The sequence below is a fragment of the Lissotriton helveticus genome, chromosome 12 (assembly GCF_964261635.1).
Source record: "Lissotriton helveticus chromosome 12, aLisHel1.1, whole genome shotgun sequence".
NCBI classification, from domain to species: Eukaryota; Metazoa; Chordata; class Amphibia; order Caudata; family Salamandridae; genus Lissotriton; species Lissotriton helveticus.
This window is the reverse complement of record NC_136073.1, coordinates 694230557-694254691: the sequence shown is the minus strand read 5'-3', so window position 1 is coordinate 694254691 and position 24135 is coordinate 694230557. Positions and strand designations below refer to the sequence as shown.

Sequence of the window (24135 nt, the reverse complement as noted above, 5' to 3'; positions counted from 1 at the left end):
TCCAGGTAAAAGTGTCCCGGTGGAACAAGGTGGATTCCAGCCCCCTGACCACCCTTTTGAGGTCCTCCAGATGGATTATATTCAGATGGAGCGATGTCGAGGTTTCAAGTATGTCCTTGTAGTTGTATGCGCTTTGTCCAGGTGGACAGAGGCATATCCAGTCCCAGATTACACAGCCACGACCACTGCCAAGCAGTTGGTTCGTGAATTCTTCCCCCGCTACGGACTCCCTAGGGTCGTATATTCTGATAACGGCCAGCCATTCTCATCTGAGCTCATGAAACATGTTTCCCTTTTGTTAGGGTACCAGTGGAAGTTCCATTGTGTACGCCATCCTGAAGCAGCCGGTCTAGTAGAGAGACATAATCAGACCCTGAAAATCCGCATCGCCAAAATATGTAAAGAGAAAGGTGTGGACTGGCTAGTAGCTCTGCCAGTCGCTTTGTTTTATATGCGCATGGTCGCACATTCCAGATCAGGTCTGTCCCCGTACGAGGTCGTATTCGGCCGCCCCCCTAATATGTGGGGTACACCTAGACCCCGAAGTATTACAGATGTTTCAAGTAATATGCTGACAGATTACCTAGCTTCCTTGATGTCTGCCCTACACTCTTGTCGTTCACAGGTTGCCGCGGCATTTCCAGACAATACCGAGGTGGCACCGCATGAAATCGTTCCCGGATGCATGGTTCTTGTCCGGAATTTTGATCGTTCAAGTCCGCTGGAGCCCCGCTGGAAGGAGCCCAAGCAGGTCCTCCTGGCCACCCGTACTGCCGTCAAGCTGGAAGGCAGGAAGGGCTGGGTACATTTGTCTCACATAAAGAAATTTTACGGACTAAAGACTGTTTCAAAGAACATTTCCGAGGATTTTAAGGATTGCCAAAGTACTATTCTCAAGGACTGTCCCGCAAAAGACAATGATACAGATTCCTCCCTGTTAGAGAAAACTCCGCAGCAGGAGTATAAGAACAAATTAAGGTCTAGTAAAATAAGTCAGCCAGTTTGATTGTCTAAGTCCTCCCCTAGGTGAAACGGTTAGACCGGTTTCTGACATGTATAAAATAGACCCCCATAGTGAGAGAGTTAGTCAAAACTCAATCCGATGTATCGTTTTTCTAAGCTTCATATTGTTTTTCAGCCTTATGTTTACCTGCACATGTTATGCATTTTATTTGTGTTTCCCAGTATCTAATGTAAATAAGTCTGCTAATGCTACAGTAGAGCACACGTTTAGTGATCTACCTCCTCATGAACTTTCATATCGTCTTGCTATGCGTAATAATTCCTTTATCCGCATGTTACATTATTCACACCAGACCAGCAATGCCACTAATTGTTGGGTGTGTGGTCGACTCCCCCCTTTCCAGACACCGAAGGGAGTTCTGCCACTCTTTCCTTATCCATTTTCACATAATGGTTCGTGTGGAGCATGGTCCACGTTAACGTCATCCTTGACAGATATGTCCTTTCTAAACAGTACATGTTTTCCAGACAAGCAAGGTCTTCCCCACAGAACAGGGCTAGATCTAGAAAATGAAGTTTATAATTTGGGTAATTATTCTTCGAATTTTATGGTCCTGAATGTTCAGTCTGATACTACTCCAGACTTACCTGCTATGTCAGTATTACCAGTCAAAGGTGAATTATGTGTCCGAAAGAATGGTTCCGTACATGTAGGACATAGTGATTGTACTACTATTGTCAAGTATAGTGACAGTGGGAAATCTATTTTCAAAGCTTCACGTCATTCTTATTTTGTTTGTGGTCAGACCGCATATGTTCGTCTGCCCCTCGATTGGGAGGGAACCTGTTACATTGCCTTCCTACTGCCACCAGTTTTTCTAGCCCCACCTGACTATCATAGGAATTCCCACCTAGTACATACTAGACACAAAAGAGACCTCCCGATTGTCGATTATACTGAAACTGCTCTAGAACAATACATAGATATCAATAAAGGTGTCTTCCCCTACTTAGGTACTGTCGTGAATAGTAAACTGATACGTAGATTAACGAGAACCCTTGAAGCAGTAGTGATTGAGACTACTTCTGCTCTAGGTAACTTAACCGAAGAGCAATCCTTTATGAGAATTGTCGTGCTCCAGAATCGTCTCGTCCTTGACGTCATACTGGCCGATAGGGGCGGGGCATGTAGAGTCATCGGATCTAGTTGCTGCATTTTCATTCCTAATAACGCGCCGTCTGTTTATTCAGCTATTACCAGACTCCATAAAATTGCCCATATGTTACACCAAGATCCAGGCACCTGGACATGGTCCGGTTGGTTCTGGAATATAATTTCCGCCTGGGGATGGAAAGTATTGTTATTTCTGGGTATTGCAGTAGCGATCATATTCAGTTGCTGCCTCTGTTTACAATGTGGCCCTGCGATTTGTGGCATTTGTGCTACCTCTTGTATTCCTAGTCCCAAGTCCCGTTCTAAATCCAGTTCCAAGAAAATTCGAGACGAGCAAATGATACTGTATGAAATGATAGATGGTATCATGAATATTGATGTTTCCTGATGGAAACGTAGTGACAAGGAGGGAATGTGGAAGAGTAAATTTTGCCATGTTCTGTGTCCCTACGTGTTCCCCATCTTATGTTATGTGTGCATGATTAATATGCATATGTATTCCCCATGTTCGATTAAAGACGCAATTACAGTTGTGTCCATCTCTAGTATGCCAGTTCCCAGTTCTCGTGAATACTACGAATATCAGGCCTGTGTAAAGTTACGTTGCCACGTTTCTCAGTGTGCACGTTATTTCATTGTAAAGTCCCCGTTTCTAGGCCTCAAAAGGGCCCGGACACCAGATTCAGCTCCTGTCTCCTGAACCCTCGCTGAGGAGCGATACAGCCCCCACCTGTATCCTCGACCCTTCACTTACTTCCTGCCTCACAGTGCCCGGCTCGGCCTGGCTCTGCCTACGAGTCTGCCAAGAGTATGTTATGATTCTAGTTATCAGTTCAGCCCTCCTTCTCTGCATTCCTAAGCTACTGAATCGCATCAATAGTTTCCGTCATTGTCTAGCCTTTACGTCTCCATGTAAGAGAAATACTGTATTAATGGTCATTTAATATTCTTCATCACGCACTACATGTAGAATAATGCATGCTCCAGTCTTAGAGTCTGTTAGCCTCTCCCCTCCTGACTCTTAGTTTATATCAACATGTCCTCTAAACATTAGATACTAGATAGTGTTTAGGTACATGTCGCCCTGACTCTCCAGACTTCCGTCTCTACTCCTAGCACAGAGTTCATAGCCCCCAGCTTCTCCTAGTAACACGTCATTGTCAGTTTGCGCGCACCATTAGGTCAGAGGTCCCGGCTCCTTAGGTAGCCCCCTCCATGTTTCCGCCCCATTTATGACATATTCTGTTACGTTTACATCACATGTCCATGTATACGCCTCTTGTTACACCCATTTTCACCCTTATCTTTCGCGACTGCTATTGACCACACCCACTGCTCCGCCTACTGTATTCACTGTAATGCAATTGTTTTAGTATATATATGTTGTACATTGTTATTAAAGTTAGCGCGCTCATTCCCTGTCCCCCCTGCAGGGCCTTGCCATCCTGTTCCCGTGCAGGTTATCCTGTTCCTGTCCTTTATGCTGTATTAAACCTGCAAACTCCTACTACCTCGAATCTTGACTCTTATTTATTGAGCTATCTGTTATTGCTATGTCCAGTCAAACCTAGATCCGGTATTATTTATTTATATACCACACTTGTTTTGCAATGTACCGGTTCCATTGACTAAACACTTTTTTCAAACTCTTCAAACGCAATTGTTGCGCCTTGTCTGGGGTACTAGGCAACCGAGAATTAGCTGGCGTACGACAGTGGTGGGTTTAATGCACCAGACATTTAACTATACTATCTCTGCTGTCAAACCCAATATGCCTAATATTGGTACAGACCACAGACCACACGACTACATTCCACATCAGCCGGATTCGAACGCTGCCCGCTGTTTGGAACACACCACGCTGACTAACTACCGGTGGTATCCAAACATTACGACCCTCTCTCCAGGTAACTGAATTACTGGACTATACTGGGAAGACAATAAATATACAGAGAGAACCCTTGGCTAATTCATATCGCCTTCTTCACCGGTGTTGGAAATGGGATCCCCGGCTGGCCAGGGCTTTCGCCAAAGTCAGTCAGAGACCACCACTCCCAAGTCAGGGCAAGGGAGTTACACGCCAAGACAACCCCTACTCACCCTCTAGGTAACGTGGCGCGAGCAGCAAGGCTAAACTTGGAGGCGATGTAGGCTAAGTATTTGCGCACGCACCCCAGCAACAACAACCAAAGGCCCACCACAAAGGAAACTCCACACAAGGTTATATAAAAATAGCCTTTATATTACACCAAAACACATTAGATAAAACACACACTTTACAATGTGCCAGAGGCACGGGCAGAATTTACAGGGGATATTTACAAGACAGGGCCACCTGGACCACTGTCAGGAATCAGAAGTAGCACTTTCAGAAATAGCACTTAGAAGGTAAAATCACTGTAGCACACAATAAAAATAGAGCACACAACCAGTCACTACTGGTAACAGGACCTCACTAGCACCACCTGTACTAGGGAGAAAACAACCACCTATGTATTACAATACCTGTAGGGGTGTAAGAGGAAAACACATGATGCAATGCATGACATTCATTCAGAGGTGTAAAAACAATATCAATTGCGCCAATCTCACAAGTCACCACCTGTGACTGTCCATGTGTCCCAATGTCAGGGAGGGGGGCCTAAACGTGGCAGCTGCCCACGAAGTGCTGGGCAGCTGGAGATGAGGATGGGGCCAACGCTGGAGCCTCACAGGCTCTGCAGAAATAAATGTCCCCCTGAGCCCCTCTGGGCTCTAGCAAATGTCTGGTCCCTCTGAGCCTCTCTGGGCTCTGGATAAACAAATGGCCCCTGAGCCTCTCTGGGCTCTTAAACAACAATGGGGGCGCCTGAGCCCCTCGTGGGCTCTCAAAAATGCCCCCTTGAGCCTTTCAGGCTCAACACAAAATGCGCCGTCTCTAGAGCCTCTCCGGGCTCAGCAACACAGGTAAGGCCCCCACGAGCCTTTCACTAGGGCTCTCAGTAACAGGGGCCGCCCCTCTGGGGCAGGGGGGTCCCTCACGGGGACCCGCGAACACGTGGGGCGCCTTTGGTGGGAGTCCCCCCCTCTGGGGGACTCGAGAACACTGGCCCGTCGTTGGAGTCCCAAAACTGGGGACTCAAGATTCACTTTGGCCCCGGAGCCTCTCAGGGCTCACAACAAGGACCGTCTGGCTGGAGGGGAGAGGGCGGGCACCGACAGCGTGTCCCGACGCCCTCCTCCCTTCACTTGTTCTCCCGGCCCCACTCACCGGTACTTGGAGCGAGGACTCCTCTCTCCGGCTGCTTCCAAAGCCGGCTCCTCTGGCTTCTTCCGGTGCGGGGCTCTCTTCTCCTCACGGGAGCCCCGTGAGCAGCGCCACCCTTTCTCCCCTTCTCACGCTGCGGCGCCGGGGGCGGGACTTCCGGTCCTTCTCCCGGTCAGGCCGCGTAGGGATTGGCCGGCCGGCCCTTCACTTCCGGGTCACCGCGGGCAGCGCGGCGGCCCGATTCAGGCAGGCAGGCGGGGTGTAAGCAGACGATGACTCAACCGAGGGGTTGGCTCCCTTGAGTTGATCAACAACGGGGCAATCAATGCCGGGTGGGCACCGGCCGAAGCAATCAAGGCGGCGCCAGAGCAAATCCAAAGCGCTCCAAGCGCTATATGTGGGAAATAAAGCGCTCCCTGCGCTAGGATACCATTAAAGCGCTCAGAGGCGCTTGTGGGGGGCAAAATACAGCGCTCCCAGCGCTGGGACAAAATCAAGCGCTCCCAAGCGCTAGAGTACCAAAATAGAGCGCTCCCAGGCGCTATAAGTAAAACAAAGGTCCAGCAGAGTCCTTCAGCAAGGCAGGGGGCAAGGCTGGGCCCAGAGCCAGCTCACTGGGTCTCCAGGCAGGGAGACACCCCAAGTGGCGGTCCTCTGGCCCAGCGGCAGCAGCAACAGCCCCCTCAGGATCCTGGCAGAGAACAACATCTGTGGGGACACAGCCCCATTTTTATACAGTGCATTCCTTTGTTCAAGGGTGCAGAGTGGGGGCGGAACCAGTCGCAGCTGGTTCTTGAGTACTCTGTTTACCTCAACCACCCTCTCTATTCACTGGCAGGGCTTGGGTCATTAGACACACCACAGGGGGGCGGAGCCAGCATTGTGTGGGGAAAACCCAGCCCATCCAGGACACAGGTACACTCCTCCCACACATTACTCATGCAGATCTCCCACTCACCACCGGGCAGACCCATCCAGACTTCCTGGAGCCTGGCATGCCAGCCAGCTCCAGCCAATCACACGCCAGCACCCTCACAGCACACGTACAGCCATGTCTAGAAATGGCGCTTCGCTACTAGACACATACATGCTGCATACACCGTTGCGCAGCATTCACTCACACGAGTTCACACATACCAGACTCAAGCCTGTACACCCCACGCATCAGGAACTACCAGGGACACATACATTCCCCATGCATTCCTATGGGCGGGCAGGCCTAGCTCAGCACATGCACTCAGAGTGCGCACGCACTTTCCACTGGGACACAGTGAAAGTGCGCAGAATCCAAAAATCACCATCTCCAGGTCACCATTTCAAGCAAAAAGTCTAGGGGTGAACCTGCCCTAAGGGCCCAAGTCCAACAACCGGATTGCCCGTGGGGGCACCGGTTTGACTTTCCAAATCAACCAACTTAGGGGAAACTAATTCCAAGAATCATCATACAAGTTAAGTGACTCTACATTTGATCACCTTCCAAACATTAGGTGATCTACCTATTGGAAGCCGGGACGATTCCCCAGTACAAGCTTCATTGGTGTCCCTAACCAGAGTAGGTGCCTGACGACGGCCAAGGCCCCCTCCCCTTCACGCCCCTAGTCCTGATGAAGACCCGCAGCCGAGGCCTTAAACAGCCCTAGAGCATCAGGGTCGAAACGTCGACGCCTTACAATTTATGTGCCTGTACCGACATTGCCCAACCCTCTTTTCAGCCGTGTGGACAGGCTATTTTTGAATAGTGGAAGACTATCTATTTCTGTTTTGATTGTTGTAACATATTGGAATTGTATAGTACAACACGTTTCTTTTTCCTTTCCCTAATCACTTGAGCACCCTTTTCCTTTCTCTTTTTGCACTTGCGCCGTTAATATCTACAACTATTTTATAGAAATGTAAATAAATATGTACATTTGGTTAAGTACATAATTGGAAGTGTGGTAACTAATCTTTTCCTTTTAATTTTGGGTACTATTTTATGTTTTGCATTCAATGTGTACAAATCCAGCGTGAAAGCGAATATATCTCCCATTTGCTTGAGTCAAAACATGCTGAGTTAATGGCATTTCCAAATAGAAAATAATTCTGGACAGAGTATTTTCGTCGATCAATAGTTAAGGACCATTGTTTTTCTTTATAATACATTCCACATGTGGCAGGGGCGCCCACCTTATCCCGCTGCGGGGCTTCCTTACGCACATACATAGACGTACACCCAGGACTGAGATTAATACGCTTGATGTTACGGCGGCGGCCTGGCAGGCGATTGGCCGACGTACGCACAAACTCCCCTTATATGCGCCGGCATTGCCACTACAGGGACATGCCGCATTGTCTGTGGCTCAGGATCGGAGTTCCATTTTGGCACTACGCGAGGCGGGTATTGAGCATCTGAGTGATTTGTTCCCAGAGGGCACATACCTTACAGGGGACGATTTATCGTACATACGCAATCCTACACTACTATTTCAGTTCATCTGCTATCGATTGCGTCGAGCGATCAAGGAACACTACCGCTGCTTCCCGGATGAACCACAAACATTGTCGGCTTTAAAACTATTACTCACGACCCCAACGAGAAAGAAGCTAGTTACCAAATTGTACAGAGCCATACAGAAAGATACCCCACACGACACTGCAGCTAGTTTAGCACGCTGGAATACTAAGGCAGATCCTCCATAACAGAGGAGGAATGGGTGAAAATATGCTCGATAACGAGGTGCCTAATGCCCAACAGTAACCTCCGCATTATTCACCTCAAATTTCTCCACCAGACGTATCATACACCACACAGGCTATGGAGAATTGGCCTCAGGGCGACTGATGAGTGTAAACGCTGTGGGATTGGGGCGGCTGACTTCATACATATGGCGTGGCAATTCCAGCAGGTTTTTGAATACTGGGAGAAAGTTCTAGCTCTTATTACCAAAATGACGGGAGCGGCGTTACACAACACCCCGACGCTGTGTCTGCTAGGGCACGGGCCTCCACTTCAGGGTTTGGTAGGGAAGTTTATACAGTTGGCCCTGCTCTTGGCGAAAAGGCGTACTCTGTTCACGTGGGATGGTCGGATGCACCCAAAAGTGGACAGCTGGTTAAAGGACATGGTGTATTGTAGGGATCAGCTGGAAACTTATGCAGAAGAGTTGCCACTTATGCTGATTAATGTGACCTTTGGCTTTGTTCTGTTGGGATTTACTGAGCGTTACTTTGCAGACACTTGCCGTACGGATATGCATGTAATGTATGAATATTGTATGCTCAATAAAAAGTTGACAAATTAAAAAAAAAGTGTCCTATTCCCCCATTTTTTACAGTAGAATCATGTAATCCAAAGATTTTACCTAAGGTCAAGAAAATTTCAAGCCCCATGTGGATTAAAGAAAAACTGTATATAACTCTGCTTGACAGCATGACCTTCTCTACAACACTCCTGTTTTCTTTTGCCCAAAAAGATTTCACAGCTGCCAAAGGAATAACAAATCTGAGCCCTCCTTTCACTGGTGGAGAGACAGAGCCAGCAGGCGTCGTGCAGGACATTAGAAAAGTAGAGTGCAAGTGCCCAGTGTGTATCTAGATGTGGCTTCAATGGCAGAGTTCAGGAATCACTTCTGCACTATTCCCAGATTGTTAATAAACACTTTACAGGTCAGAAAAAGGAGAGGCGTTACAGTGAAACTTGTCTCTTCCACTAATGCGTTCTGCTGTCTGAGTATTTAGTTAAATTCTTAATCACCCACTGAGTGAATACAATTACAAAATGGTAACTCTCATAAGGTTCACTTTAAAAGAGATTGCAATTCTGGTCTCAGATTTCAATGTTTGTATCCCAACTCTATAAACCTTACGAATTTCCTCTTCTAGATCGCCCCCAATCCTGAAATTGTAATTTACTGGACATTTATTTTTAGGGAAGGTTCTGCCAGAGGTGGAAACTTCTCAGCTACTAGTGTGTCACACAAATGTGCATGAGACATTGTTGGTTATGGTGAAATTGTGACTCACTTCTAGCAATGTATCTTAAGTATGCCCAAGACAAGAGAGAATAGGCCTTTTGCAGTATAGTTAAGTTATAGTGTGCCATTAATCATATTTTCTTAACACCCACTGTGAGCCTGGGGACTTGTAAATATCACGTAATAGTTTAATGTTGACATTGTCTACAATGTGTATGGGGGACACCATTTTAAACAGCATTTAGGGGTGGAGATTGGTTAGCAGCTATGGTTAAAAATCAAGAGCATCCAAAAATGGTCTGAGTCTGCTGGATTTACACACCATCAAATATCGAGGGATCCAGCTCTCCCTTTCAGAAGAGACTGCAGAAAGTCAATTTATCCCCACTGATGTAGAGTTTTTGCTGGGACTTTCATAGCTGGTTCTCACTGCTGCTCTCAATGAGTAGTAGGATCACTTTGCTAAAGATGATCATCCTTCCTAAACTCCTACATATGCTGCAAAACTATGTGTGCTCTCCTACAGTTTTCTATCCACGCGGCCATCCCTGTTGAGATCATGTATGTGGGGCGGGGATATCCTTCGATCACTTGCTAACTGCAAAAAGTCAACCATTGAGTGTGACCTAGCTATAATAGACACTGTGTCATAATACAGAGCAGCACACTTGCTGGTTTTAAATGAATGCATCTATTCCGCCCAGAATGGAGCCTGGCAGAACCTTACATACCTGGTTAAGTTGTGGGCGATCAGGGAGGGATCCTTGACATATCTTGCTGTCTGTACCGCTTCTATGATCCAGGCACACCAAGTATGAGGATTTCCTAAACATCCTAACCAGTACCTCCGTTCCGGAGTTTTCTGACTCCTCAAAGTATGTGTTTTCAAGAATACTGCCCGATTCCCTTGTATGTCTATGCCTCCTCCTTACATTAGCAAGAATGGTGAGATACAGCCTCTGTGTCTCTGTGAACCTTACACAAGAGACCGTGCAAATAGTGTGTCTTGAGCCTCACCCTTAATTCCTGATGACCAACAACTAAGATCACCAGTAATTAACTATTGCTTTGTTGTCACTGTGTGTTTTGAAAGTTTTAACCAAACAGTTCAGGAAAGGTTGCGTGTATAAGGGAAGTTTCTGAATTATATCAAAAATGTTGTTTGGGGCTCACTTTACAATTGTATTGCTTTGTCTTACGTGTTTTCAGAAGTTCTACAGCCAACGTCTAGTATTGACCGTGTCAAAGAGCAGCCAGCGTGTGCTGCTGATGGTGCAAGGAAAGGGTCTAGAACCTCACTTGGACTTCATTCCCTCTGTGATTGAACTGGGGCCTATCCTGCCTTACAGCACAGGGGCTGAGACCGCTGTTGTTGTGAAGAATCCCTGCAACTTTCCCATTGAATTCTACTCCCTGGAACTGGACAGGCAATACTTGGAGGAAGAGCAGGTAAGAAGACCGTTTCATACTCTTCTTTAGCTCCCAAATTATCCCATTTAGTGAGTCCTGGCATGTTTGCCAACAGCACAGTGCATCATGGGATTTGCAGTTTCGCTTTCAACATTCGAGGTATAACCTCAAATATCGCAGAATGCACACTAATGGTGTCTAAAAAGATTATACTTGTGCAAGTTGTCAATCATTCCAATGGCTAGCTGCCAATTGCACTGTCGTTGTTTAGACCTGCACTCCTTAAGTACTCACAATTTTTGACTGTAATCAATGTTTTATTTAGTAAGGGAGTGCTCTGCTGAGGGTCGTCCCCACAACCCTGTCTGAAAACTGCACTGTCGAGGCTTGGAAGAATCCAAGTCTGCAGGGTTCTCCACCTCAGGTCCTAAGGTTTCTCTGTAGGTGTGCTTGTAAATACAAAAAAGTTATCAAAAAGTGACCCAATAAACAATTTCGTGTTTATACCAATTTATGTACTCGTATTCAAGTTTTGCGGTTTAAAAGAATTATTCACATGTTTTGAATCACATCATAGTTCCAATGAAAGGCCACATGCTGTGGTTTACCAAATTAGTAAAACAATTCAAATAATAATTCCCAATGCATTTCGGGTTTCGTTGAACCCTTCCTCAGGGATTTTAGTTTGTTGAATTAAATCAAAAATCCGTGACTTGAGATGCCAAGGCGTGATTCTGTAATATACAAAATGATACAACACTATATAACGATATGCATTTAATAACCTTCAATGTTTCCATGCTTGTTTTTAGAATTCGCACATCCAACTTTTCATGTGTGAGTTAAACAAATTTTCTTATAGATAAAGTGCATAAAACAGTGCAAACGGGAGCTGAAGAGAGTGGTGAAATTTATGTAGGACTAATGGGAGCTGGAAAAAGTAGTCAAGTTTGTGCGCTAAATGTGTAGTGCTCATAGTAAAAAAATACCGATACACCTCCCAGTGAGCATGATGAAGTGCTGTAATCTGTGCTAAAGACGAACTTTGTGATTTCAATGATGTGACCGGATATACTCACTAAAGAAAAAGTACTTAATGTGGGAACTGGACCCACATCAATTTCAACTTCCGAATACTCTATCTGAAAGAAAACGATGGAGTGTTGTGACCCAATGTTGGTAACGTTTATGAAGCACGAAGCAAGTCCAGAACGTCGGGAACGTGGCAGTTCGGGTAAGAGTTCTTTGTAATGAATGAGCGTTCGGACATCACTTCATTGAGGTCAGAGGGTATTAATCATATCTTATACACGCTTTCAGAAAACGCTCCGGAAATTAATTATTTTGATCAACTACCTCCATTGAACTCAAGAGACTCTCAAGGAGTCAGATAAGTTACAGAAGCTAACTAGCGCGGTAAGATTGCAACTAATTCTATTATGGAAGGCAGGTACTTACAGCCTGATTCATCATTCTCCCGTTTTGCGAGCCCCTAATAGCGATTCATAAGGAATCGCTATTAAGGACTTGCAAAACGGGATTCATGTAGGAATTGCTAAATAAATTGCGATTCCTACACATTCCTTATTTGCGATTAGCAATTAGCTAATCGCAAATAAGGAAGCGATTTCAAGGGTGCCAGGGGTGTCCAAAGGACACCCTGTAGCACCCCTGAAATGCAACATTACACAGGTGTGGCGCACACACATGTCCAAAGGACATGTGTGTGTGTAACATGCAAAAGAAAAAAATGCACTAAAGTGCTTTAATCTATTTTTTTGCTATTTACCACGAAGTCAGACTTCATTGTAAATAGCGGCCAAATATAGCGAATTCGCAATTTAAATTTGATTGATGAATTGCATTTAAGGAATCTCTAATAGAGATTCCTTAAATGCAATTCCTCGCACAATAGCGAATTCTATAATAGCGATTATTGCATTTGGGATGATGAATCCCAAATGCAATAATTGCGCTCGCAAAGGGCCAGATTCTCAGAATCTGGCCCTTTGCGAGCCGATTTTCGTTTCATGAATCAGGCTGTAAGCCTTTACCAACATTGGGTCACAACACTCCATCGTTTTCTTTCAGATAGAGTATTCGGAAGTTGAAATTGATGTGGGTCCAGTTCCCGCATTAATTACTTTTTCTTTAGTGAGTATATCCGGTCCATCATTGAAATCACAAAGTTCGTCTTTAGCACAGATTACAGCACTTCATCATGCTCACTGGGAGGTGTATCGGTATTTTTTTACTATGAGCACTACACATTTAGCGCACAAACTTCACTACTTTTTCCAGCTCCCGTTAGTCCTACATAAATTTCACCACTCTCTTCAACTCCCGTTTGCACTGTTTTATGCACTTTATTAATAAGAAAATTCGTTTAACTCACACATGAAAAGTTGGATGTGCGAATTATAAAAACAAGCATGGAAACATTGAAGGTTATTAAATGCATAACGTTATATAGTGTTGTATCATTTTGTATATTACAGAATCACGCCTTGGCATCTCAAGTCACGGATTTTTGATTTAATTCAACAAACTAAAATCCCTGAGGAAGGGTTCAACGAAACCCGAAATGCATTGGGAATTAATTTTTTTATTGTTTTACTAATTTGGTAAACCACAGCATGTGGCCTTTCATTGTAACTTTGATTTAATTCAAAACATGTGAATAATTCTTTTAAACCGCAAAACTTGAATACAAGTGCATAAATTGGTATAAACACGAAATTGTTTATGGGGTCATTTTTTGATATTTTTTTTGTATTTACTGTTGTATTAAACAAGCACACCTACAGAGAAACCTTAGGGACTGAGGTGGAGAACCTGCAGACTTGGATTCTTCCAAGCCTCGACAGTGTAGCTGCCAACTGCATCATTCAGCTTCCAAATGATAAGCTCCAGTTTCACAAAAAGGGGAGGGGTGTGTGTTTAAGATTTACTTGCCACGTTTCTTTTCTCGGAATTACCATAATTGTTTCGTCACTTGAGAATTGGAAGGGAGGATAGGAGGCGAAGTCACTGAAGAGGAACTCAGATTAATGTGCATTATTCATTAAATATTTAGATTAGAAAAGGAATGAAGAGTATGATTGAAACTAGGTAAATTCAGTCTAATAAATAATTAGATTACGTTCGGGCAGTGGCAAACATAAAAAGACAGAATAGACTGAAGTATTGTAAGACCTTTTTTATTAACTTTTATATTTTGCAAATTCCAGCCAATGGAAGATCCAGGCTATTTACTGGAGGGAGGAAAGATGTGTGCAAAAGTGCATATGTACAGGCTGAGTTTCAAGGATTACCACACATATTTCGAAATATAATTTGAGCAGAGTACATTAGTCTGATATCTTAATGTGTTGCATTGCAGAGCTGAGGTAACAAAATAGTGTAGTATTGTGGGAGTATTGTCACATTAGGGATATAAGGCAGATCATAGAACACTTTGTAAAGAGGGGTGAAGCTTAAAACCTAAAGGTAGGTGGAGCAGGAGAGCATTAGGGCAGATGAGGCGAACAAGAGAGCGATGAAACTGAATTTTCTAAATGCTTAGCGGGGGTGTTCTTTTAATTTGTGTTGGAAGATCAGGTAAGAATGAACTTGTTTGCGTTCATTGGGAAGGTCGTTCCTTAACCTGGGGCGTTCCTGAAGATTTTCCAAGTTAGAGTTCGACTTTTCTTGAAAATGGGAGTTTCAGGGTGGAGAGATTTAGATCTGAGGCATTTTGCCCCCTTGACATTTTTAGTTTGAGAGGCATTTTACTATGTTTGGTTTTAGAGGTTTGTAGCTGATGAAGCAGTTTTTTATGTAAAACCAGCCACCAGAGGGAGACAGAAAAGTGCTTTGTGACAGATGCGGTGTGTTAATTTTTTATTATTGATATCAGTCCGGTTGCCTAATGTAATACACCTGCTAATGATGTGAGGCACCTCACTGCAACATCAGTGAAAGTGAGTTCCTATATTCAAGAAATGGTATGACAAGTGCTTAATACAGTTTGTTTGTGGGCAGGTCTTTAGAGAAGAAGGTCCTGATCTAAAGTTTGGCAGACAGGGTACTCTGTCACAAATGTGACTGAGTAGCCTGCCTGCCAAGTCCTCAGTCCTCATTTAGAAACGGGTGGTCTTCAAGGATTTCGTCAATGGAGTCCCCAATGCTTCATCCAACAGCCCAGTGCAGTAGGGGCTATCGGAGGAAGAACATTACACCTCCCGCCCTATTTAGGACGAATGGGGGTAATGTATTTTTTGTTTCCTGTCGATCATGGTCGGGAAAAACCTGCAGTAAGGGACAGGAAACCAACTACAATAACCTCACACCCCAGTAGAAATCCCCTAACGGGTGGTGGGTCCTGAGGTTTTGTTCTTTAAAAACAAACTCCTGCTTTAGGAGTTTGTTTTTGAAAACTTAAAAAAAAGAAACACGTTTGGTAAACGGGTGTTAAAGCATGACAGTGGTTGCCTGCCAATCATTTAGTACATTGAAATAAACTGCCCTAACAGTGGTTCCTGTCATTGTACAGGGATGACCACTGTGTGCCAGTCATCTCTAAGAGAGGCTTGGTAGCATCTCAGGGTAGGCGGAGGTAATGCCCCCCACCACCCTGATGGCCTTTACTGTGCCTGCCAAACTCTAAATCAAGCCCAATGTGTTCGGCTGACCTGCATACTAGGATCCGGTCATAGACTGATTTTGTTATAGCTTTGATATGTGCATCCAGTAGCAATTTATTTTCGTGAAATAGAGGGATTCGACATTTGAGATATTTTTTGAGCTTAGTATTGTTATATTTGTGGAGTTTTAGGAGATGAAAAGATGCCTCCGTCTTAGTGGGGCTTAATTTCGTTATTTTCTGTTTTATTCAGTCTTGTATGCTCCCATGGAATTCTTGATGGGTGAAGCTGATTACACTTTTTTTTACTCTTGAGTATATGTTTCTTTCAGTCTTGAATGCTGCCATATCATCTGTATGTTGGTGATACGTGATGTTTAGGAAGTCCAGAAAGAGTGATAACCAAAGAAAGAGTGCTCAGTGTGAGAAAGGTGTTGTTTATTTTAATTATTTGGGAGCCATCATAGGTAGTATTTTGTACAGATTTGCATGGTGTGTCATGGTCCACATAGTTAACTGCTGCTGAAATATTCATCAGCACAGTATAGTCATAATCAAGTACTTGAAGGCTGTTATCCACTACCTTTAGCATGGGTATGTCTGTTTGTTTAGTAGAAAATGTTCACTTAATGTGCATGCGTACTTGTTCAGCCAACCAACTTTCTAGAAGTTCATCAATGAATGGAGTGCTAGTTAAGGAGAGATGAATTGTCTTTTTGGTTAGGGCGGACTCTTGTGTTTCTCAGGATGGGGTTGAATATACCGTTCTTTAGTGCTGTGGGTACAGTGCCTTGAGAGATGCAGTGCTTATGATGTTCAGCCAGTGGGTCTTTACAGTGGGGGATAACACTCTGGCTAGAGGTATTATGAGTTAATGTACAGGGATTAAAACGTGTAGGATTGGGGCAGCCTCTGTACAAGAATTTGGTCCCTTGTTAATGTTAGTCTTGAGGCTGGCTGCAAAAGGGCAGCATGGCTGGCGCTGGACACAGACGGGAGCAAACAGGCTTGCCTTAGGCGCGTCCTCTGGCCCATGTGTTTATATGAGGAGCTCGGGAATGATTCCGCCCCTTCCCTGCCCTGACTGGGTTCAGCTGTGATGAGGGAAGATTTGTCCCCGCCCTCCACTCAAACTGCTCCGGCCGCGGTGGAACAGGGCAGAGGTCCACAAGCAATAGATGCGCGAAATACGCAGGTAAGAGGTTAAAATCAATTTCAATACATTAAAAGCAGTACACAGAAGCTTAGTAAAAACACGCTGTATAGAGAGGGAGCACGCAGCGTTCAGCAAACCGGGAATTAACTGCCTCTCCATGATAGGTTTAAATATAAAGTTTATTTGTATTTAATTCTAAATAAAGTATATCTCCTCCTGGGAATTGTGCGGCATTAAAAATAATAGTGTGTCATCTCAGTGCCTACCCTGACAGCATTGTTTAACATTTTGACTCCTGCTAGTACAACATTGTCAATAAAATGATTTCACTCCAAGTCTCCTTTAAAAATTGTCTCTTGCGCACAGTATATACTTCAAATGTAAACATTTTTTGTACCACTGATTAGTACCTTCCTAAACTACTTAACTATGCCACATAGCATGAGCCAGAAGCGAATGGGGACACATCTAGGGAGATGACAAGAAGAGTAGGGAGCAGTAAAAAAGTATAAGGCAGCTGGAAGACATACCCCTGTTTCCATTTCAAAATCTACTATTAATCACTTCCTCATTGTTACCTGTATTATGTATATGTGGTATGGAATCCCATGGCGTTGCTAGCACTGTGCATCTGCTACCTGTACTTAAATGATTGCTGCAATGTCTGTTAAAATCAAAAATAAGTTATTAAAAAAAAACAAAAAAAACTATGGCCTGGTCGAAGCGTTAGGCCCTATATTGATGGCATAAACTCGCACACATGTCAAGAGCAACTTGTTATGCATCCTGCAAAATCTATCAGAAATAAATGGTGTGCCTTATGATCTTCAGGGCAGCATTCGGTACTCCACATCTTACAGATGAGCAATGGCCTTCCTCAGTCCGGCTTCTAAAAACCTGCTATTCTAGATAGCATCTTAGCAATAAAAGCCATTATTGCGACAGACTCTGTTACTACTGCACAAAGGTTCACAAAACATGTTTTCCATATTTTCATGGTTATGGCATGGTCTTGGTATATTTGTGGGGCACTTTAAAGTGTTTCCCATTGACAGCTTTAATTTTTGTCTGCTTATTTTCAGATGTTATGTAATAATTATCTTCTCACACAAAGGCCTCTCCACTTAGTTCATTGTAGGCTCACTTTTTCTTTCACATTTTATCACTAAACCTATAATAAATGTCTTTCCTGCATTTGTCTCAGATTCTGCGAATGATCAAGGGCTATGACGCTCACAATATTTTGCTGTTGCCGCCTCGTGAATCGGGTGAGAAATTGCCCAAAGAACTTCTGGAATACAATGAAGAACAGAAAAAGATACAGGAAGAACAGGCAAAGGCCAGGCCGATCGACAACTTGAATCATGAAAGTGGTGAGGAAATGCTGTTCATAGTGAATACATTTCAGTTATGGCTTTTACCCAGTAACTCTGTTTAAGTTATGCAGCTCTGAATCTTAGGCATGGACCTGCCACTTACGAAGAATTCTGACTTCTGACACTATTGACTGGAACCAACGGCTGTATCCCTAGGAAATCTAGGATTTTTATAGTTTCCCTCATGTATGTTTGCATTCCTAAATCCTACATGTGTAGAAAAATAAATTATTGAAATTCCATAGGCATAGGGTTAGGATAAATAAAAATTTCAATTACAAAAAGGTATTTTTTTCCATTCATCAGAAAATAGTTTTCAGTGTGAAGGCTTTCATTCTTCCACATCCTAGGTTACCAGGGCATCCGATTAGAAGTGCATAGGAGTGTTTATTGTGCACTGCAAATTTTGGTGAATACCCACAAAGCTGTAAAGTGATCTATTTTCAACACATTTGTTTGCATGACCTCTCCTCAGCGTCAGCCCACTCACTTGACAGAAACTATACCATTGTTTCTTTTTTTTAAGAACTGTATTTTTGCGTGCATGACAGAGCACGCCAACACAGTAATGGTAAGAAAAACGTACAAGACGGGAAAAGAAAACATGAAAGAAAACAGCCATCATTATCATGTTGCAGGTGGATGACTCAAGTACATACAATGCACATCAATAATACATTATGAAGACATCCTATTACAGTATCTCATGCTTGAACTGTGATAACAACAAACATGTCCAGATATTATAAACGAAAAGCTCAGTTCTCCAGTATTAGGGGTGTCTTTCATAGATTCACATGCCTGAATCATTCCCCGTCGTCGGAGTGGGAGTCCCACGGTATATATAAAAGCAATAAATGCCATAAAACTTATAGCAAATATCAGAGATACCAACCAGAAGTAAAGTAGCACCAGCTACAGTAGACAAAACTTCCACATTAGTGACTATTCTAGTCGTTATGTATTAGTCCAAACTGTGGCCAATCAGGCGACAGCACCCACCAGAATGTCCTCCCCAGAGGCTCAGGCTCTCAGATTTTCTACCGCACGTCGTGTGAAGGAAGTCTCCCTGAGCTCTGCTCAGTTTTTCTTCTATATTATTAGTTTCTTCAAGTTTCAAAGATGTCTTCTTCAAAATCCCTGTTCAGGGCCTGTGATTCTTGTGGGAAGCCAAGACTTTTCAAGGAAGATCCCCACAAGAAATGTTTATATTGCCTTTATCCAGACCATAAGGCAAAAGAGTGCAAGATCTGCCGGACCTTCCCCCCTAAGACCATCAGGGATAGAGAAGGACGACTGCTATTGTGGCTCAACAGACTCAAGGACAAGGATGACCCTTTGTCTGAGGTAGGAAGCTTTGCCTCTGGTTCTTCATCTCTTTCTACTAAGAGGAAGGCTGAAACAGAAGTTTCATCTCTAAGGGCGAAGGTGGCTAAGAAGGCTAAATCCTCTCAGGATGCTCCTGGGCCTGGTACTTCGAGTAAAACTCTCCCACCTACTAAAGGGGATAGTACGCCCTCTAAGAAATCTGGGAAAAATACAGTTCCCAAGAAATCTTCAAAATCTGCGCCTCCTCAGTTGCCACCATTGACAATTTCAACGTCAAAAAAGGACTGTGTTTCCTCTCATGTGGCCACGTCTACCACCTGCACTATGACTTTCTCCTCACCAAAGCCTACTCTTGTCATGTCTTCAGCTTCATCGCCTACACTGGTTCATGTCCAGATCAGGCCTATCTCGTCGTCGACAATTGTCCCGTCGACGACGGCCAAGGTACCGTCGACGAGTCTCTCGTCTACGTCTGTGATGTCGACGGTTGGATCCCCGTCGACGATGAAGTTGGTACCGTCGACGAAGCCTTCGACGTCGACGGCCTGTCCGTCGAAGATAAAATCCTCGTCGATGACGAAATCCACGTCGACGAAGCCACCGTCGACGACCTCGACGGCGTCCCCGTCGACGATGCTACCGTCGACGACCTCGTCGACGAAGAGATCCTCGTCGACGACGAAAACCACGTCGACGAAGCTACCGTCGACGACCCCGTCGACGACCCCATCGACGACGATACCGTCGACGAGACAACAGTTTCAACAGCAAACGGATGTACCATCGACGACGCCTCTATCAAGCAGCACTACTTTGCAAGTTTGGTCAGCGCACACAGCAGGGATTCCATTGCCATCTCCTGCAACTACGGCTACGCTGCTACAGAAGAGAGCTACTACAGAGACAATTTCTTCAACGCTTGTAGTGCCAGACAAACTCTTGGATTCCGATGAGGAAGGATCCTATGAGGATGAAAATTTTGGGGCAGCTAGAAGTCCATCTGACCTCCGGATTAAGGTTCAGGAGGATGTAGAGGAAGAGATGGAGGACACTGAGCCTACTTCACATGCTGACAGGCCTGCTCCTGATATTCAGTTGCCTGACGATTTGTTTCGCAATCTGCAGTACATGCTCAGTGACTATTACAGACGTTTCCCACCTTCAGAGTCTGGTGAATCTATAGTATCTACACCAAGACCTAAGACAGCGACTCCGCTTTCTAAGCGGACGCAACCAGTGGCTACTGTGACGTTGGAGGAAGGACGTCCAGCGTTAGCTGCGTCGGAAGTTTCAGCTCCTCAGCCAAGGGAGGAAGAGTTCTCATAACATGAAGAACAAGAGGAAGGAGAACTGGATAATGTGTCAGAATCGTCGGAGTATGAGGATTATAATGCAAACACGCCCTCTCCGGCAGAACCTACTACATCTGAGTCACCACCTGTGGACATTGCCTCATTCCACAAGATCATGGATAGAGCAACGAGGAGGTTTATGATAACCATGGAGTCAAAGCAAGAAGATTGCTTCTTGTATGATTTCAAAACTACACCACAGAAACAGAGTTGGACCATTCCAATTATAGATTTCATCTGGAAGGAAGGACTAAAGATCATGTCCAAGTCAAATTCTTTACCAGCAGTGCTCCCAAGAGTAGATAAGAAGTATAGGGCGCCAAATTCTTCTCCAGCATGCCTCATCGGACAAGCTAAAGCAGACTCTGTGGTAGCACAGGCAGCGCAGAAGAGATCTTCTAATCCTACGTCTCAAGTTTCTGTTCCTCCAGACAAGGATGGGAGGCGCTTAGATTCTATTGGGAAAAAAGTTTCTACTATTGCAGCTACGACCATCAGAGCCGCGAACTCCCTAGCCATTCTAGGAAGATACGATAGGCAGATGTGGTCGGACATCTCGCCGTACATGGACAAGCTGCCCGAGCCAGATCGAACTGAAGCGAAGAAAATCCTTCAAGAAGGAGAGTGTGTCTCCTCGGAAATGATTGACGCTGCAGTGGACGTTGCTGCCACTGGATTTCGACAGCTAGCGGGTGCAGCTGTTCTCAGGATGCAAGGATGGTTGAAAGCAACATCCTTCCGGCAGGAGGTCCAATCCAGAATTATAGACATGGCATTTGATGAAGAATTCTTATTTGGAAAACATGTTGATGAGTCTCTGGAGGCCATCAAAAAAGATACTGAAACAGCACGTTCGCTGGGTACTCTGCAATACTGGAAGTCTTCCTTTCGTGGAGCAAAAGGAAGAGGGAATTTCTCTAATAGAGGAGGTTACAACCAACAGCGCTCCTATTCTTCCGCCCAGGGAAACCAAAGATTCCAGCCATATCGGCAGCAAACATATGGGCAGAGAAGAGGAAATTTCTCTCAACCCCGAGGAAAATCTAATTATCGAGGGAGAGACAATAAGAAATGAGGTACGCATCCTGCCACCACTTTTTGCCAACCCGAACCAAATTGGAGGAAAAATATCCCAACATTACTTAAATTGGTCCAAAATTACCACAGACAAATGGGTCCTGGATGTGGTAGCCAGAGGTCACATTTTGGAATTCGTAAAAACTCCCCCAAATTGCCCCCCTAAAGGACCCCCTCCAGCGCACCTCAAGGAGCTGTTCATCCAGATCAACACCATGATCCGGAAGGGTGCAATCGAAAGAGTACCTCATCATCAGAAAGGAAAAGGCTTCTACTCAAGGTTTTTCCTTATTCGCAAGAAGTCGGGAGAATGGCGCCCCATCCTCGACCTGCGTGCCCTAAACAAGTTCCTGAAGAAACTGACATTCAGGATGCTAACACTTCAGGAAATCCTCCAATTTCTTTCGGCGGGAGAGTTTATGGCAACACTCGACCTTCAGGATGCATACTTCCACGTACCGATTTTTCCACGGCATCGGAAGTTTCTGAGGTTCAGAGTGGCTGGCAGGGACTTCCAGTTCAAAGTCCTTCCATTTGGACTGCGTTCAGCTCCTAGAGTGTTTACGAAGATACTGGCCCCAGTGGCTGCCCATCTTCAGTTGCAGTCGATACAAATATATCCATATCTGGACGATTGCCTTATCAAGGCCAGTTCTTTCGACATGGCACAAGATCACGTTAAAAAAACTCTGGCACTGATGCAAAACCTGGGTTTCTCTGTAAACTTCGAAAAGTCACACCTCACGCCAGCAACAAGAAAGACTTTCTTGGGAGCGACACTGGACACCAAGCTCGCCCAAGTATTCATCTCAAAGGAAAGACAGGACAAGATTCACCGATTCGCTGCGGCACTGTTATTAAAAAAGTGCGTTTCAGTGCGCATGTTCAAGTCCTTCATCGGGATGCTTTCTTCCTGCATTCTTCTCACCCCCAACTGTCGTCTTCGGATGAGGCCCTTGCAAGAAGAGCTCAGTCGCCAGTGGCTCCAGGTATCAGGATCCTTCAAGGATATCATCCAACTTACACCGCGAATGCGACAAGCGATAACATGGTGGACCCACCGATCCAACGTACAAGTGGGATGCTCCTTCCTCACGGAAGTGCCCAAGTTCATAGTAACGACCGACGCATCAATGACAGGCTGGGGTGCACACCTCCAAGGCATGACGGTCAGCGGGAAATGGAACCAGATCCAAATGAGATGGCACATAAACAGGCTAGAGTTGCACGCCATATTTTTAGCCCTGAAGTCCTTTCAAGCGACTCTACAAGGTGCCACAGTTTTAATACGGACAGACAACACCACCTGCATGCATTATCTGAACAAGCAGGGCGGCACAAAATCAGCCCGGTTGTCGCAACAAGCACAGGAGATCTGGAGTTGGGCCTTGACTCACAATATCCATCTGTCAGCGGTCCATGTTCCGGGAATCGCAAATGTGTTGGCGGACTCTCTCAGCAGGTCCGGGGGCTGCACTCACGAGTGGGAACTACATCTACCATCTCTACATCGCATCTTTCAGATATGGGGGCATCCGGATTTGGACTTGTTTGCGACATACCAGAACCGGAAATGCCCATACTTTGCAAGCTGGGTTCCCCACAAGGAATCGTGCGGGGATGCCCTTTCGCTGAATTGGAATCAAATATTCGCCTACGCTTTTCCACCGATACCTCTGATCCCGAAGGTTATCAGGAAGATGAAGAAGCAGCCATGCCGGCTGATACTGATCGCTCCACGATGGCCCAGGCAATACTGGTTCACCGAGCTACTCCTTCTCTCGGAATGCAACCCTATCCAACTTCCACGCATTCCGAATCTTCTCTCCACCCAGCAGGGCAGTGTATACCATCCGGACCCGAACTCGCTGAAATTGTCAGCTTGGCTCCTCAGCACATGGAATGTGCACACCTGAACATTCCACAAGATTGCCAGGAGGTGCTGGCGAAAGCCAGAGCTCCATCCACGATCAAAACCTACAAACTTAAGTGGAAACGTTTCTGTGCATGGTGCCAATCTAATGATCTACATCCCATTCATGCAAAATCGGAGCAAATCCTTCCTTTCTTTTTGCATTTGGCCAGATTGGGTTTGGCACATTCTACTCTTAAAGTCTTCCTAGCTGCCATTTCTAGATTTCGTCAAGATGGATCAAACTCTTTGTTCTCTGTAAGGATCATACAACAATTTTTCAAGGGATTATTTCGTATGTTCCTGCCTGTCCGGAAACCTCCTCCGGCATGGCATCTGAATGTCGTACTAACTCAGCTCATGCGTCACCCTTTTGAGCCGATCCATAAGGTGGACCTGAAATTTCTGACATGGAAAGTGTCGTTGTTACTAGCCTTAACATCTGCTAGAAGGGTAAGCGATATTCAAGCATTTACATCTAAAGCACCTTTCATCCAATTCACCACGGACTCAGTGGTACTGCGTACTAATCCAACGTACATGCCTAAAGTGCCTCTGGACT

The 24135-nt window shown here is 45.0% G+C and overlaps 1 protein-coding gene across 2 annotated transcripts in view; it reads left to right on the top strand.

Moving 5' to 3' along the window:
* Positions 1-24135, top strand: part of HYDIN (HYDIN axonemal central pair apparatus protein) — a 3619565-nt gene that overhangs the window by 1435605 nt on the left and 2159825 nt on the right. For both annotated transcript variants that reach the window (XM_078670948.1, XM_078670947.1), the window contains exons 36-37: positions 10547-10786; positions 17732-17900. In XM_078670948.1, coding sequence (XP_078527074.1) covers positions 10547-10786; positions 17732-17900 — 409 coding nt within the window. The remainder of the gene's footprint in view (positions 1-10546; positions 10787-17731; positions 17901-24135) is intronic.